At 57.0% G+C, this 13,447-nt stretch overlaps 1 protein-coding gene across 4 annotated transcripts in view; it reads right to left on the bottom strand.

The window, feature by feature from the left end:
• The window catches only part of LOC100350311 (carnitine O-palmitoyltransferase 1, liver isoform), a 58,299-nt gene that overhangs the window by 8,753 nt on the left and 36,099 nt on the right, over window positions 1–13,447 (bottom strand). For all 4 annotated transcript variants that reach the window (XM_070064757.1, XM_051827878.2, XM_051827876.2 and 1 more), the window contains exons 10-14: window positions 13,192–13,387; window positions 11,844–12,032; window positions 11,405–11,510; window positions 1,674–1,790; window positions 507–671 (exon numbers count right to left, since the gene is read on the bottom strand). In XM_070064757.1, coding sequence (XP_069920858.1) covers window positions 507–671; window positions 1,674–1,790; window positions 11,405–11,510; window positions 11,844–12,032; window positions 13,192–13,387 — 773 coding nt within the window. The remainder of the gene's footprint in view (window positions 1–506; window positions 672–1,673; window positions 1,791–11,404; window positions 11,511–11,843; window positions 12,033–13,191; window positions 13,388–13,447) is intronic.

The following is a 13,447-nucleotide window of genomic DNA, read 5'->3' as shown; positions in this document are numbered from 1 at the left end:
CAGACTTCGGTTCCCGGAAACAGGAAGTCTCACTGACGTCCTAGGCGCAGGCCGCTACTGTGACAGGGCTGTCACATGCAAGCCCAGAGCGGCAGTGCACAGAGAAAGGACACGGGAAGAATTCCGGGGAGACAGGGCCCGGGTCCAGCCAGGGCACCCGACAAGCTGGCGGTGTCCCCACTTGTGGACGAGGACGGCAGAGGTCAGAGCCGTCACGTCATCTGCCCTGAGCGCCAGGGGCCTGTCTCGAGGTCCCTCCCCACCCTGCTTCCAGCTCCGGACCCCCCCCTCCTGTGCCACGCCGGACCACCACCCCTCAGGGCTGCTGCTGTCCTAGCCGCCGGGGCAAAGCAGACCCCGTTCGCCCTACACGCCCGCACAGAGCCAGGAGCGCTGTGCTGTGGGAGCCCGGGGTCGGGCCTTCCACGCCCACTGGACAGCCAGCCTTGGGCGTGTGCGCGGGGCCGCCAGAGTGCTCGCTGCCCAGAGCCGGCTCGTGGCCTCACCCTGTAGTGAGCGAGCTGGAGCGCAAGCTGCACGAAGGCGTCCGGGCTTGTCCGGCACTTCTTGATCAGCCCTTTGCCGAAGCTGTCGAACGGGAAGGAGTGGAGGTCCACGTCGTGTGCCAGGAGCGCCGCGCTGCTCAAGGACGTCTCTATCACCTCTTGACACTGAGAGGAGAGACAGGCGTCACTCGGGGGAGGAGCGACTGACGGGAGAGGAAGACGACCGCAGCCACCAAGTCGCCCCTGCAAACCTCAGGCCTGCGCTGGGTCCCCCCAGGGAGGTCATCCAGAAGCCCCAGGAAGTCACCGGCACAGAGCCCCGCCCTGGCGCAGTGGGGACACCAGCAGAGGCTCTGTGGCCACTGGTTTCCAGTGAGATCCCAAAAGGCTTTGCTTTCTGGAGCTCACCGTGGCAACACCCCAGGGATCCCGGTTAAAAACCAAACAAAGGGGCGACGGCATGACGGAGCAGCATTCACCTCCGAGAGCGGGCTCCCACAGCCCCTCCCCCTCCCGCAGGGCACGCTGACAGTGGGGGGGGCTGCGGGAACAGGGGTGCGGGCAGCCTCTGTACCTTGCACCCCTCCTTACGGTAAACCTGAAACTGCTCCAGGAAACGCAGCCTGGCTCGCTACCCGGCCCTAAGGGCGAGTGCTCCTGCACAGGTTAGCTCTCCGCAGACCAGATCTGAGCACACACCTGCCCTGGGGTCACAGGAGGAGCAGGCGGACCCAGGCAAGAGAGGCGGGACTACCGCACTGCCCGGAAAACTTCCTCGCGGGCCGCCGGGCTGCCGCTGGCACGAGCTGGCACTGGGACTTGCAGCGCGAACCCTCTTCCCCAGAGGGATCCTGAGGAGGGGGCTGCGCTGCGGCAGGAAGTGAGCTGTCCTCACCCCAGAACTTCACTTCCCGCATTTCAACTCTAAGCTGCAGGTGTCTGACTTCTCTGTCGCGCCCCGCCCAGCGCAAGGGGCACTGCGCCAGTACTGTCCAGGTGCTTCTATGTGGCAGGAGCGTCCGTTACCGAGGCTGCCGGAGCCATGGCAGCAGCGTGGCCCAGTCCGCATCCCCGGCCCCAGGGACAACACTCGGAAGACCCAGCTGTGAGAGCCGACTCCGTCTCCCAGCACAGGCACACCACCACGGCTCGATCCCCTGGACTCACCTCCTCCGGGATGTCCCACTGCAGCCTGGTGGGGCACGCAATGCCGGGGTTGGTGTCCCCCTTGCAGTGTCCGTCCTCCGCGTAGCCCAGCTGGAAGCAGTCGGTGGCCATGACGTACTGTCAGAAACAAGAACAATGAGCCCGGAAGCCAGACAACACAGCTAACGACGTAGCTGGAAACAAGCTGACGTCCCCAGGGAGCCAGCGCACACCGCACTTCTGTCCTCTGCAGACTCTGACGAGGTGGGACTCGGCTCTGCTCCGGAGGAGAGAGATGACACGGGAGGGGTCAGCACCTGGCTGAAGACCACACGACTCGCGAGACGCACAGCCAGGATGCACGCTCAGAGTGTCAGCCGCAAACTCACAACAGGAAGCCCCGGGGCCCGGCTCCAGGCCAGGGCCTCCCTGGTGCTGCCACGCCCTTGACTTTCCTGTGTCACCTGTGTGGTACTAACTGCCACGCCCACGTGGGGACAGCAGACAATGGTCATGGGGACGCAGGCCCAGACAGAGCGGGGGCTCTCCTCCACCGGCGGAAACCTAAGCCGACTCCTAGGACAGGGCTCCCGGGGCACCTGAGCAGCGCCGTGAGAGGGCGGGACACGCAGCCCGCCCTCGGCCCTATGCAGGGCGCCGTGAGAGGGCGGGACACGCAGCCCGCCCTCGGCCCTATGCAGGCCCTTGTGGATTCTGAAGTCTCGGGACACTCAGGACGCTTGTCCAGGGCAGGCGCCTGGCCCAGCAGTGCAGGCAGCACTGGAGACCCCACACCGGAGGCAGAGCCGCGCTCAAGTCCTGGCTCTGCTCTGACTCCCGCTTCCTGCTGTGTGCACACTGGGAGGCAGTGCCTGGGCTCCCGCCACTCCCACAGGAGACCTGGATGGAGCTCCTGGTTCCTGGCTTGGGTCTGGCACAGCCCTGGCTATTGTGGTCATTTGGGGAGTAACCCAGCAGACAGAAGATATCTCTATTGTATTTCTTTAAAAGAAAAAAAAGTTAAGAGATCAACAGATGCGGGGCTGGTGCAGTGGCGCAGCAGTTGAAGCCGCTGCCTACAACGCTAGCATCCCATATGGGCACCGGTTTGAGACCCAGCTGCTCCGTTTCCAACCCAGCTCTCTGCTAATGTGTCTGGGAAGGCAGTGCAAGACGGCCCAAGAGCTTGGGCCCCTGCACCCACGTGGGAGACCCAGAACAGGCTCCGGGCTCCGAGCTTCAGCCTGGCCCAGCCCCTGGCCATCGCAGACATCTGGGGAGTGAACCAGAGGATGGATGGACCTCTGTCTCTCTCTTTCTGTAACTTTCCCTTTCAAATAAATACGTTAATCTTTTGAAAAAAAAAAGATATTAACATTTAAAAAGTCTTACTTGAAAGGCAGAGACGGAGACCATCTCCCATCTGCTGGTTCACGCCCCAAACACACATCAGCAGCTGGGGTTGGGCCGGGAAGAAACGAGGCTGGGAACACCATCCAGGTGTCCCACGCGGGCGGCAGAGACTCAGCGAACCATCACCTACTGCGTCCCCGGGAGCAACTGACCGGCGCAGGACTGGAAGCAGGGCTGGGACTTCGCCCAGGCACTCTGATCCAGGCTACGAGCGCGCCGGGCAGCCTCGCAGCCTGCGCCAGGTCACACGAGGGATGACGCAGCTGCGGATTGGGTATCTGAGGGCAATCCTGGGGCCCATCCCCCACGGACATGGGGCGACGGTATTTGCCCAAAGCCAGAGAGCCTGCCCACTGCACACCTGAATGACCCAGGAAGTCCATTTGTGCTGTCTTCTCACCGAAACCCTCATGAGAACGCAACCTAAATGCACACGGCGCACCCCGGTCACGGCATGTGTTGCGAGACGGGCGAACCTTGCGAACATCATGCCAAGTTTAGCTCAACCCCAGAGGCTCCACGTTGCACAACCCCGTTTCTGGGAAAAGCCCACGCCAGGCTGGGCCAGAGAGAGAGCAGACGAGCGCAGGCGGGGCTGGGCACAAAGGGATGCGGGTGCTCTCTCGGGTGCGTTCACACCACCAGGGGAGAACACTGCCCACCAGAGCACCTGCACCCGTGTGAGGGTGATGTTACGGCACTGGGATTATCACTCGTTTTCTTAACAACAAGGTTTCTTAAAAACTGGCATCCTTGTGCTCTAGAAGTTTCCATTCCATCTAGGGCAGTGAAGAATCAAGACAAGAGGCAGGAGCTGGCAGGCTGCCTGTGGACTTTCAGATCTCAAATCTCACACCCAGGTGCCGCTCTGAGCTGCTCCGCCTCTGATCCGGCTCCCTGCTAATGTGCTTGGCAGCAGCAGTGATGGCCCAGGTAGGGGCGCCTGCCCCCACGGGGGGGACCTGCCTTCGCCTGAGCTGGGTGGGCACTTAGGGAGTGAGCCAGCAGGTCGCAGCTCTCACCGTCGCCCCCTTTCTCTGTCACTCTGCTTTTCAAATAAATAAAGAAGTCCTGCACACGCAGGGAGCAGGTCGGTGCCGCGCGGCTGGGAGGGAGCCGACTGCTCTGGTCTAGGCAGAGTGCAGTCTCAGGAGGCGTTGGGGAGAAGACGGCAGCGGACACTGCACGCAGACTAGAGGACACGTGGAGCTACGTGGAGGGCGTGGACGCCCGCAACTCAGGACCGCGGGGCGAGAGCCTCAGCGCTGGCTCTGGAGTGAGGCGTGAGCAGACGGCAGCAGCCCACGCCACTGGCGGCGCAGCTGCGGGAAGAGCCTGGCTGAGTCCAGCGTGGAGCCCTGTGGGGGCAGCGTGCCTGCCAACCTAAGGGAACGAAAGGGGGCATGTTGCTCTCTCCCACCATCCGGCACCAGCGTCCTGCCACTGGCCCAGAGCGGCTGCGTGGCAGTGTGCACACAGGTAACAGCCGAGCCAGCTCATGTCTGTGTGCCTAGCCCCAGCCAAGAGGACTGGCTGGGAGAACTGACGGGGGCTGGGTGCTCAGGACTGCGGGAGGCCTGTGTGCCGGCTCTGTGGAAACACTGTGGCTTCGGGGGAGGACCCAGGGTGTGGCCGGGCCTCTGGGCAGTCACTGTGGGCGGCTCCCCACGCTCAGGGCTCCCTGATTCCCTAATGAGGGTCACTGCTGTGGGATCCTGTGTGTGGCTCCTGTGGCAGCGTGGGCGAATACTGCACCCACTGGGGCTGGTGCCCAGGTACTGGTCTCCTTTGGGGAGAGGAGGTTAGCATGAGAATACGCCGACAGAAGAGAACATACCTCCCCTCCGATAAAAAAAAGAGAGATTCACCACATCCGACTTGGAGGTCACTTCGGACACGCCCCTCACCCTGTGGCACTGAGCAGAGCCCCTTGGCCGCACCCAGCACACCTCTGGTCATTCACTCAAAGAGCGGGCGTTCCACTAAGTCAGAGGCTTAGTCCAAAGACAAAAGCCACCACAGGGGGACAAACACCAACGAGTCTCCCCACAAATGCCTAATAATAAACAGCAATTCCAGAGACAAGAAAAAGGAAGACAACATGACGCCCCAAAAGAACACAACACTTCAGTGCTAGGATGTGAAGATGAAGAGACTGATGAAATCCCAGAAACAGAACTTAAAAAACGGACTGCAGGATTACTTAGAAGTAATCAGAAACAAATTCATGAGCCAAGGAAATCTGTACATGACAGGAATGCAAAATTTTCACGTAAAGTTGAGATTTTAAAGAGAAATCAAAATGAAATATTAGAAATGAAGAACTCAACAAATAAAAAATGCAGTGGAAAGTCTTACCAACAGACTCAGTGAGACAGAAGAAGGAATATTCAAGTTAGAAGACAAATATCTGAGGCCGGCGCCGCGGCTCACTAGGCTAATCCTCTGCCTCGCGGCGCCGGCACACCGGGTTCTAGTCCCGGTCGGGGCAACAGATTCTGTCCCAATTGCTCCTCTTCCAGGCCAGCTCTCTGCTGTGGCCCGGGAGTGCAGTGGAGGATGGCCCAAGTGCTTGGGCCCTGCACCCCATGGGAGACCAGGAGAAGCACCTGGCTCCTGCCATCGGATCAGCGCAGTGCGCCGGCTGCAGCACGCCGGCCACGGCGGCCATTGGAGGGTGAACCAACGGCAAAGGAAGACCTTTCTCTCTGTCTCTCTTTCTCACTGTCCACTCTGCCTGTCCAAAAAAAAAAAAAAAAAAAAAAAAAGACAAATATCTGGAAATTTTACAGTCAGACCAAAAAAATGAAGAAGAAATTAGAAAACGAAAAACAGTGTTGAATACCTGTAGGATACTATCAAACGACCCAACACGTGGTTCTAGGAGCTCCTGAAGGCATGGGAAGAGAGAGGGGATTAGAGGGCCTTTTAGTGAGATAATTACAGAAAACTTCCCCGATTTGGAGAAAGAAAGGGACATCCACGTACAGGAAGCACACAGAACTCCTAATAGACATGACCAGAAAAGATCCTCACCACAACACAGTGTGGTCAAACTCATCACAGTGAAACATAAAGAAAAGATTCTAAAATGTGCACGAGAGAAACGCCAGATTACTCTCAGAGGATCTCCAATTAGTCTCACAGCTGACTTCTCCTCAGAAACCCTACAGGCTAGGAGGGAATGGCAAGATATATCCCAAGTCTTAAGAGAAAAAACTGTTGACCCAGAATACTATACCCTGCAAAGCTCTCATTTATGAATGAGGGTGAGATAAAGACCTTCCATAACAAACAGAAATTGAAAGAATTTGTCACCGCTCATCCAGCCTTACAAAAGATGCTTAATGATGTGCTACACAGAAACACAGAAACACGGACATCACTATGAAAGAAGGAGAAGGCAGAAAATCCCCCAGTAAAAGTACAAAGGAAATCCAAAGTAAACAATAGGAATATTTATGGAAAAATGGCAGGGCCAAGTCATTACTTATCAATAGTCACCTTCAATGTAAATGGTCTCAACTCTCCAGTTAAAAGAGACAGCCTGACAGAATGGATTGAAAAACAAAACCCATCTATTTGCTGCCTACAAGAAACGCATCTCACCAACAAAGATACATGCAGATGCAAATGAAAGGATGGAAGAAGATATTCCATGCTAACAGAAACCAAAAAAAGAGCTGGTGTAGCCATCCTAATATCAGACAACACAGACTTTAACACAAAAACTGGTAAGAGACAAAGAAGGGCACTATGTAATGATTAAGGGATCAATTCAACAGGGCACCTGGCCACTTAAAGAAACGTTAATGGATCTAAAGGGAGACATAGACTCAAATACAATGGTCAATGAGGACTTCAATACCCCACTTTCAGCAAGGGACAGATCAACCAGACAGAAAACAGCAGGGAAATAACAGAGTTCATTGGCACTACAGACCAAATGGACCTAACGGATACCCACAGAACTTTTCATCCTACAGTTGCAGAATACACATTCTTCTCATCAGTGCATGGCACTTTCTCTAGGATAGACCACATGCTAAGCCAGAAAGCAAGTCTCAGCAAATTCAAAAAAATCAAAACCATACCATGCATCTTCTCAGACCACAGTGGCATGAGGCTGGAAATCAATAACTCAGGAATCTCTAGAGCATACGCAAACACATGGAGACTGAACAACATGCTCCTGGATGAACACTGGGTCATTGCAGAAACCAAAAGAGAAATCAGAAACTTCTGGAAATGAATGAAGACAATAATACAACATATCAAAACTTACGGGATACAATAAAAGCAGTGTTACGAGGAAAGTTTATAGCAATTGGTGGCACATCAAGAAATTGGAAAGGAACCAAGTAAGTGAGCTATCAATGCATCTCCAGAACCTAGAAAAAAACTGCAAACCAAACCCAAAACTAGTAGGAAAAAAGAAATAACTAAAATTAGAGAAGAAATAAATGAAATTGAAACCATAAAATACAAAAAGCCAGCAAAATAAAGAGCTGGTTTTTAAAAAAGTAAATAAAATTGTAAAATTGACACACCACTGACCCAATTAACAAACAAACAAACAAACAAAAAAAAAAAAAAAAAAAGAGGGAGAAGATCCAAATCAATAAAATTAGAGATGAAAAAGGAAATGTAACAATAGACACCAAAATAAAAACTCATCAGAAATAAAATCCTTCCCAGCAAAGAAAAGCCCAGGACCGAATGGCTTCGCTGCTGAATTCCACCAGAAATTTAAAGAACTATTCAAAAAATTGAAAGGGAGGGATCCTCCCAAACTCCTTCTATGAAGCCAGCATCACCTTAATTCCTAAACCTGAAAAAGATACAACAGAGAAAGAGAACTATAGACCAATTTCCCTGATGAACATAGAAACAAAAATTCTCAACAAAATATTAGCCAATCGAATCATTAAATATTAGCCAATCGAATCATTTACCTGGACCAAGTGGGACTTATCGCTGGTATGCAGTGATGCAACATTTGCAAGTCAATGTAAAACATCATATTAACAAACTGAAGAATGAAACCATATGATTATCTCAATAGATGCAGAGAGAGCATTTGATAAAATACAACACTCTGGGGCCAGTGCTGTGGCGTAGTGGGTAAAGCAGCCAGCCTGCGATGCCGGCATCCCATATGGAAGCGGGTTCGAATCCTGGCTGCTCCACTTCCGATCCAGCTCTCTGCTGTGGCCTGGGAAAGCAGTGGAAGATGGCCCAGGCGCGGGGGCTCCTGACACCACGTGGGAGACCCGGATGGAGTTCCAGGTGCCTGGCTTCAGCCTGGCCCAGCCTCGCACGCCGTGGCCACTGGGGAGTGAACCAGCAGAAGGCAGACCCCTCTCTCGCGCTCTGTCAGTCTGCCTTCAAATAAATCGTGCAGACTAAAACCGTGCAGCAGCAGACTAAGGACAGCGAGGTGACCGGCCTCCGGGCACTGGCCGGGACTCCGCACGCGCTGCGCCTCTGAGGCCTCTGACTCGGCATCTTGTGTTAGAGAAGCAGGATGACTAAAAACACCACAAACAGTTTCCACGTCCAGCGTGAATTTCAAAGACGCTTGTTGCTTCAAAAAAGTTTACTGCATGACTAATCAGAACGATGCGGTCTGCTGTGGGTGAGCCAGAGTTCAAAGTAGGAGCTCGCAGGGAACAGTTTCCCGGCCCAGTGTGAGCGGTCCAAACAGCGCAGACAGTGATTCGTGAACGGGAAACACGGCAGACGCCAACCTCCACCCATGTTAAGGCTGGTGGAGGAAGAGCACGGACGCTCTGGCCATTTTAAACCAACCATTTCAGGAATACCGAAAACCAATTTATTTACTTATTTTCTTTTATTTAAAAGGCAGAGAGACAGATCTTCCCTCACTGGCTCACTCCCCACCTGCCTGCAACAGCGGTGGCTGTGCCAGGTAAAGCCAGGAGGCAGGAACGCCAGCCTGGCCTCCTGCGTGCCTCCCGGGGTGTGCAGCAGCAGGGCGCGGGGCCAGAAGCAGAGCTGGGACTCAAACCAGGCACCCTGACCGGGGATGCAGGCGTCCAGGCAGCAGCTCAGTCAACGTGTGAACACCTGCCACGAGTTCAAGAATGAAAATGAAGGGCTGGCGCCGTGGCGCCCTGGGTTAATCCTCTGCCTGTGGCGCCGGCATCCCATGTGGGCGCTGGATTCTGTCCGGTTGCCCCTCTTCCAGGCCAGCTCTCTGCTGTGGCCCGGGAGTGCAGTGGAGGATGGCCCAGGTGCTTGGGCCCTGCACCCCATGGGAGACCAGGAGAAGCACCTGGCTCCTGGCTTCGGATCAGCGCGGTGTGCTTTCTCTCTCTCTCTCTCTCTCTCTCTCTGTAATTCTGTCAAATAAACAAATAAAAATTTTTTTTTTTGATAGGCAGAGTGGACAGTGAGAGAGAGAGACAGAGAGAAAGGTCTTCCTTTTGCCATTGGTTCACCCTCCAATGGCCGCCATGGCCGGCGCTCTGCGGCTGGCGCACCACGCCTATCCGAAGGCAGGAGCCAGGTGCTTATCCTGGTCTCCCATGGGATGCAGGGCCCAAGCACTTGGGCCATCCTCCACTGCACTCCTGGGCCACAGCAGAGAGCTAGCCTGGAAGAGGGGCAACCAGGACAGAATCCGTTGCCCCAACCGGGACTAGAACCCGGTGTGCCGGCGCCACAAGGTGGAGGATTAGCCTACTGAGCCACGGCGCCGGCCATAAATAAAAATCTTTAAAAAAAAATGAATGAAAATGATGCTTTAGGGGCCAGCATTGTGCATACCAAGTTAAGCTTCCGCCTGCAATGCCAGCATCCCATGTAGGTGCTGGTTCAAGACCTGGCTGCCTCACTTCCAGTTCAGCTCCCTGCTTGTGTGCCTGGGAGAGCAGTGTAGGAGGGCCCGAGTGCCAGGACCCCTGCACCCGCGTGGGAGACTGGGAAGCAGCTCTGGTTCCTAGCTTTTTCCTGGCCCAGACCCAGCCTTTGCAGCCAGCTGGGGAGTGAACCAACAGATGGAAGATCTCTGTCTCTTTCTTCCTCTGTAACTCTTTCAAATAAATAAAAAATAAATTAAAAAAAAAGTCAGAGAGAGAGAGGGTGATAGACAGAGATCTTCCTCTGCTGGTTCACTCCCCAGATGGCTGCAACAGCCAGTGCTGGGCCAGGCCGAAGCCAGGAGCCAAGAGATTCTTCCAGGTTTCCCACATGGTTGGCAGGTGCCCCAGCACCTGGGCCATCTTCCTCTGCTTGTCCCAGGCCATTAGTAGGGAGTTGGATTAGAAGTGGAGCAGCCAGGACTTGAACCAGCACCCAGTTGGGGATGCCAGTGTGGCAGGTGGCAGCTGTACCTGCTAGGCCATGATGCCAGCCCCCATGTTGCCTTTTAAAAATTTTTTATTTATTTGAAAGGCAGAAATAGGGAGAGAGAGAAATATTTCCCATCCACTGGTTTCGTTGAAAATGGCCGCCAACACCCTGGGCTAAGCCAAGCCAGGAGCCAGGAGCCTCCTCCAGGTCTCCCACGTGGGTGCAGGGGCCCAAGGACTTGGGGGATCCTCCGCTGCTTTCCCAGGTGCATTAGCAAGGAGCTGGATGGGAAGTGGAGCAGCCGGGACTTAACCAGCACCCAGAAGGGAAGCCGGCATTGCAGGCAGAGGTTTCACCTGCTCCGCCGCAGTGCCGGCCCCCAGGCTGCCTTTTTAGAAGCCAAGATTTTAACATGCCTGTTTGTATTTGGCCTAAACCTTGGCAGGCAGGAAATGAGAGCTTGGGGAGCAGCTGACCAGTCCGTAAGAACTGAGCTTCGACTCTGCCCTGGCCTCCCTGTCCCGAGGGCCAGCGGCCCCTTCCCTGCCCCCGTTCCACAAAGGGCGGAACGCACAGCTGTGCAGGGACCCTAGGGTACAGGGGATGGGCCATGGACACGCTCGCTCTACTGACGGGCGTCACGCGGGTTCAGTACGTTCCAACACTCACACCTTGGAGAGGGGCGTGTAGCCCAAGGGTTACAATGCCACCCTGGGGCGCCTGCATCCCACACCTGACTCCGGCCCCCCCGCCAGTGTGGACGCCGCGAGGCAGCAGCGCCGGCTCAGGTGATGGGTTGCCCCCCCTCCACGGGACAGGACTGCATTCACAGCTCCTCCCTTCATGCACCCAGTTTCCTGGGAAAGCCTCCTGGGGAGAACCCGCGGACGGGAGCACCGCGTCTGCCTCTCAGACCAGCAAAGTAAACCACCGGAGAGCTCTAACGGGCAGGCAGGCTGCCACGCCTCCCGAAGCCCGTGGGGCTGCGGACCTGACACCCACGGGAAGCCGCAGGGCCTCACCTCCCAGAGGTGGCCGACGATGGGCGCGTCGGCCCAGGAGTGCTCGGCGTTTATGCCCATCTTGCCGTTCTTGAACACGACGAACGTGAAGGACTTGTCAAACCACCTACGGGATAAGACGCCACAGGAGAGCCATGGGGGAGCCGGCAGGCGAGCACGTGGCGTATCTAGCGCCACGGGGGAGCCGACACACGAACACGTGGGCCCGCACCCACCCCGCCAGCCGGCCGTGCGGCTAAACCTCCGCAGGAGGGGACAGGAGTGGCACAGGACCCGAGCTGGCCCGTCCTGAGCGAGGGCGCAGGACAGACGACCAGAACACGGGCACCCTCGTCCTCAGCAGACCCCCGTCGGACCCTGCAGGGGGCAGCCCTCCCTTGGCAGATGAGGAAGAGGAGGCTCCAGGACAGCCACCGTCCTGCGAAGGTCAGGGCCTCACCTGTCGAAACACCTGCCGTGCAGGAGAGACTTGGCGTAGCTGTCCATGGAGGTCTCTGGGTCTTCCTTTCTGTACCCTTGCTCGGTGTCATCTAACGTCACGAAGAACGCCGCTCTCTCAATGGCATCCAGAGACTGCTTGTTCTTCCCACGTCCAAAATAGGCCTTGCGGCACCTGGCCCAGGGCACTCTGCAGAGAGGATTAAATGCAGGTCACCCGGCCGGCCCTGCGGCTACGCGCTGACAGCTGCCTGCAGGTGACGTCTGGACGGCACAGCGCAGCCGCTACACATTTCCAGCCATTCCCTGCAGGCGAACGTCTTATCCGTGACTTTCTTATCTGACGCTGTCTCACGGCTGCTCCAAGAGGCCTCCTGTTCTGCTGCTCCCGACAGAGCCCAGAGCGTGGCCGTGCTTCTTGTTCAGTCAGTGCTGAATGAAGGGACGGCCAGCACGCAGACTGCACTGAGGGTGCACCTGCCGGGGAGCGACAGAGCCAGGGCCCAGTGGGCGCCCCTCACCCCCAGCCCCGCCAAGCCCACAGCTGCACGGGAAGCGTCCCAAGTGGGCGCCGGCAGAAGTCACAGCAAATGGGAGAGCGCTTCGCCGGTGCCGGGTGACCCCGCAGTCTTCCCAACGCTGCCACGCCCATCGTTCCGATCAGGGAACTGAAGTCACAGCTATTCTGTGGGGAGGAGGCATCCAGGCCAGGCCCCCCAGGCCCCTTTCCTGACGCCCCCGCACCCCCCGCCAGGCTCCTCTCAGGACCTAACAGTGATCACGCTGCGGGAGCCCGGGAGTGCTTGGCCCTGAACGCCGCCGCCCTGCAGACACAGGGCAGGGTCTGCAGACTCTTCCAGTGGTCACAACCAGGTCACCACTGGCATCCGGGTACAGGCTAGGAACACGGCTCACCACCCGCCCCACCCAGCCACAATTATGTGGCCCCATTGTATACAGCGCCCAGGGCAAGAAAGGCCGTGGGGCTCGCAGGGCCACATCCTCGCGTCATCAGAACCTCTGTGACTCTCGTTCAGAGGCAAGGACACCGACCCTCACACGGGGCCTCGGCTGGCGGTTCTGGCTCCTATCAAATTGACCTACCACCTGCGCAAAGCCTGACTCTGCTCTTCGCTGTGAGGTCACTGCCTGCACGCATCGGCCGGTCACACGCAGAGACGGCCAAAGCACCCCCTGCATCCCGGCTGTTCTTGCGACCCCCCAGGCCTGGGGCGGGACCTGCTGCCACAGAACCAGGCACCGCATGGGTACCCGTCCAGCTCGGGTGTTCCCGCAGGTCCCGACGGGGCCGGACCCCGGGGAAGGGAGGGCTGGGGGCCCCCGGGCACCTGTCGGCTGCGGTGAGGGCCGCCAGCTTCTCCTCCCCGGCCTGGGGCTCCGAGGGGTCGTCCAGGATCCGCTGCATCTGCTGCTCCATCTCGCGGGGCCGCAGCAGCCTCCCGTCGTGGTACAGCCAGACCTTGAAGTAGCGCCCCCTGTGGTACACGACGATGTGCCTGCTGTCCTGGATGTGCTGCAGGGTGTCTGGGGCACGGGGGGGGGGGGGGGGGGAGACACAGTCCAGGGTCACGGCCACGGCGGCAC

The sequence above is a fragment of the Oryctolagus cuniculus genome, chromosome 1, assembly GCF_964237555.1.
Source record: "Oryctolagus cuniculus chromosome 1, mOryCun1.1, whole genome shotgun sequence".
Classification (NCBI taxonomy): domain Eukaryota; kingdom Metazoa; phylum Chordata; class Mammalia; order Lagomorpha; family Leporidae; genus Oryctolagus; species Oryctolagus cuniculus.
This window is presented reverse-complemented; position numbering and strand designations above follow the sequence as displayed.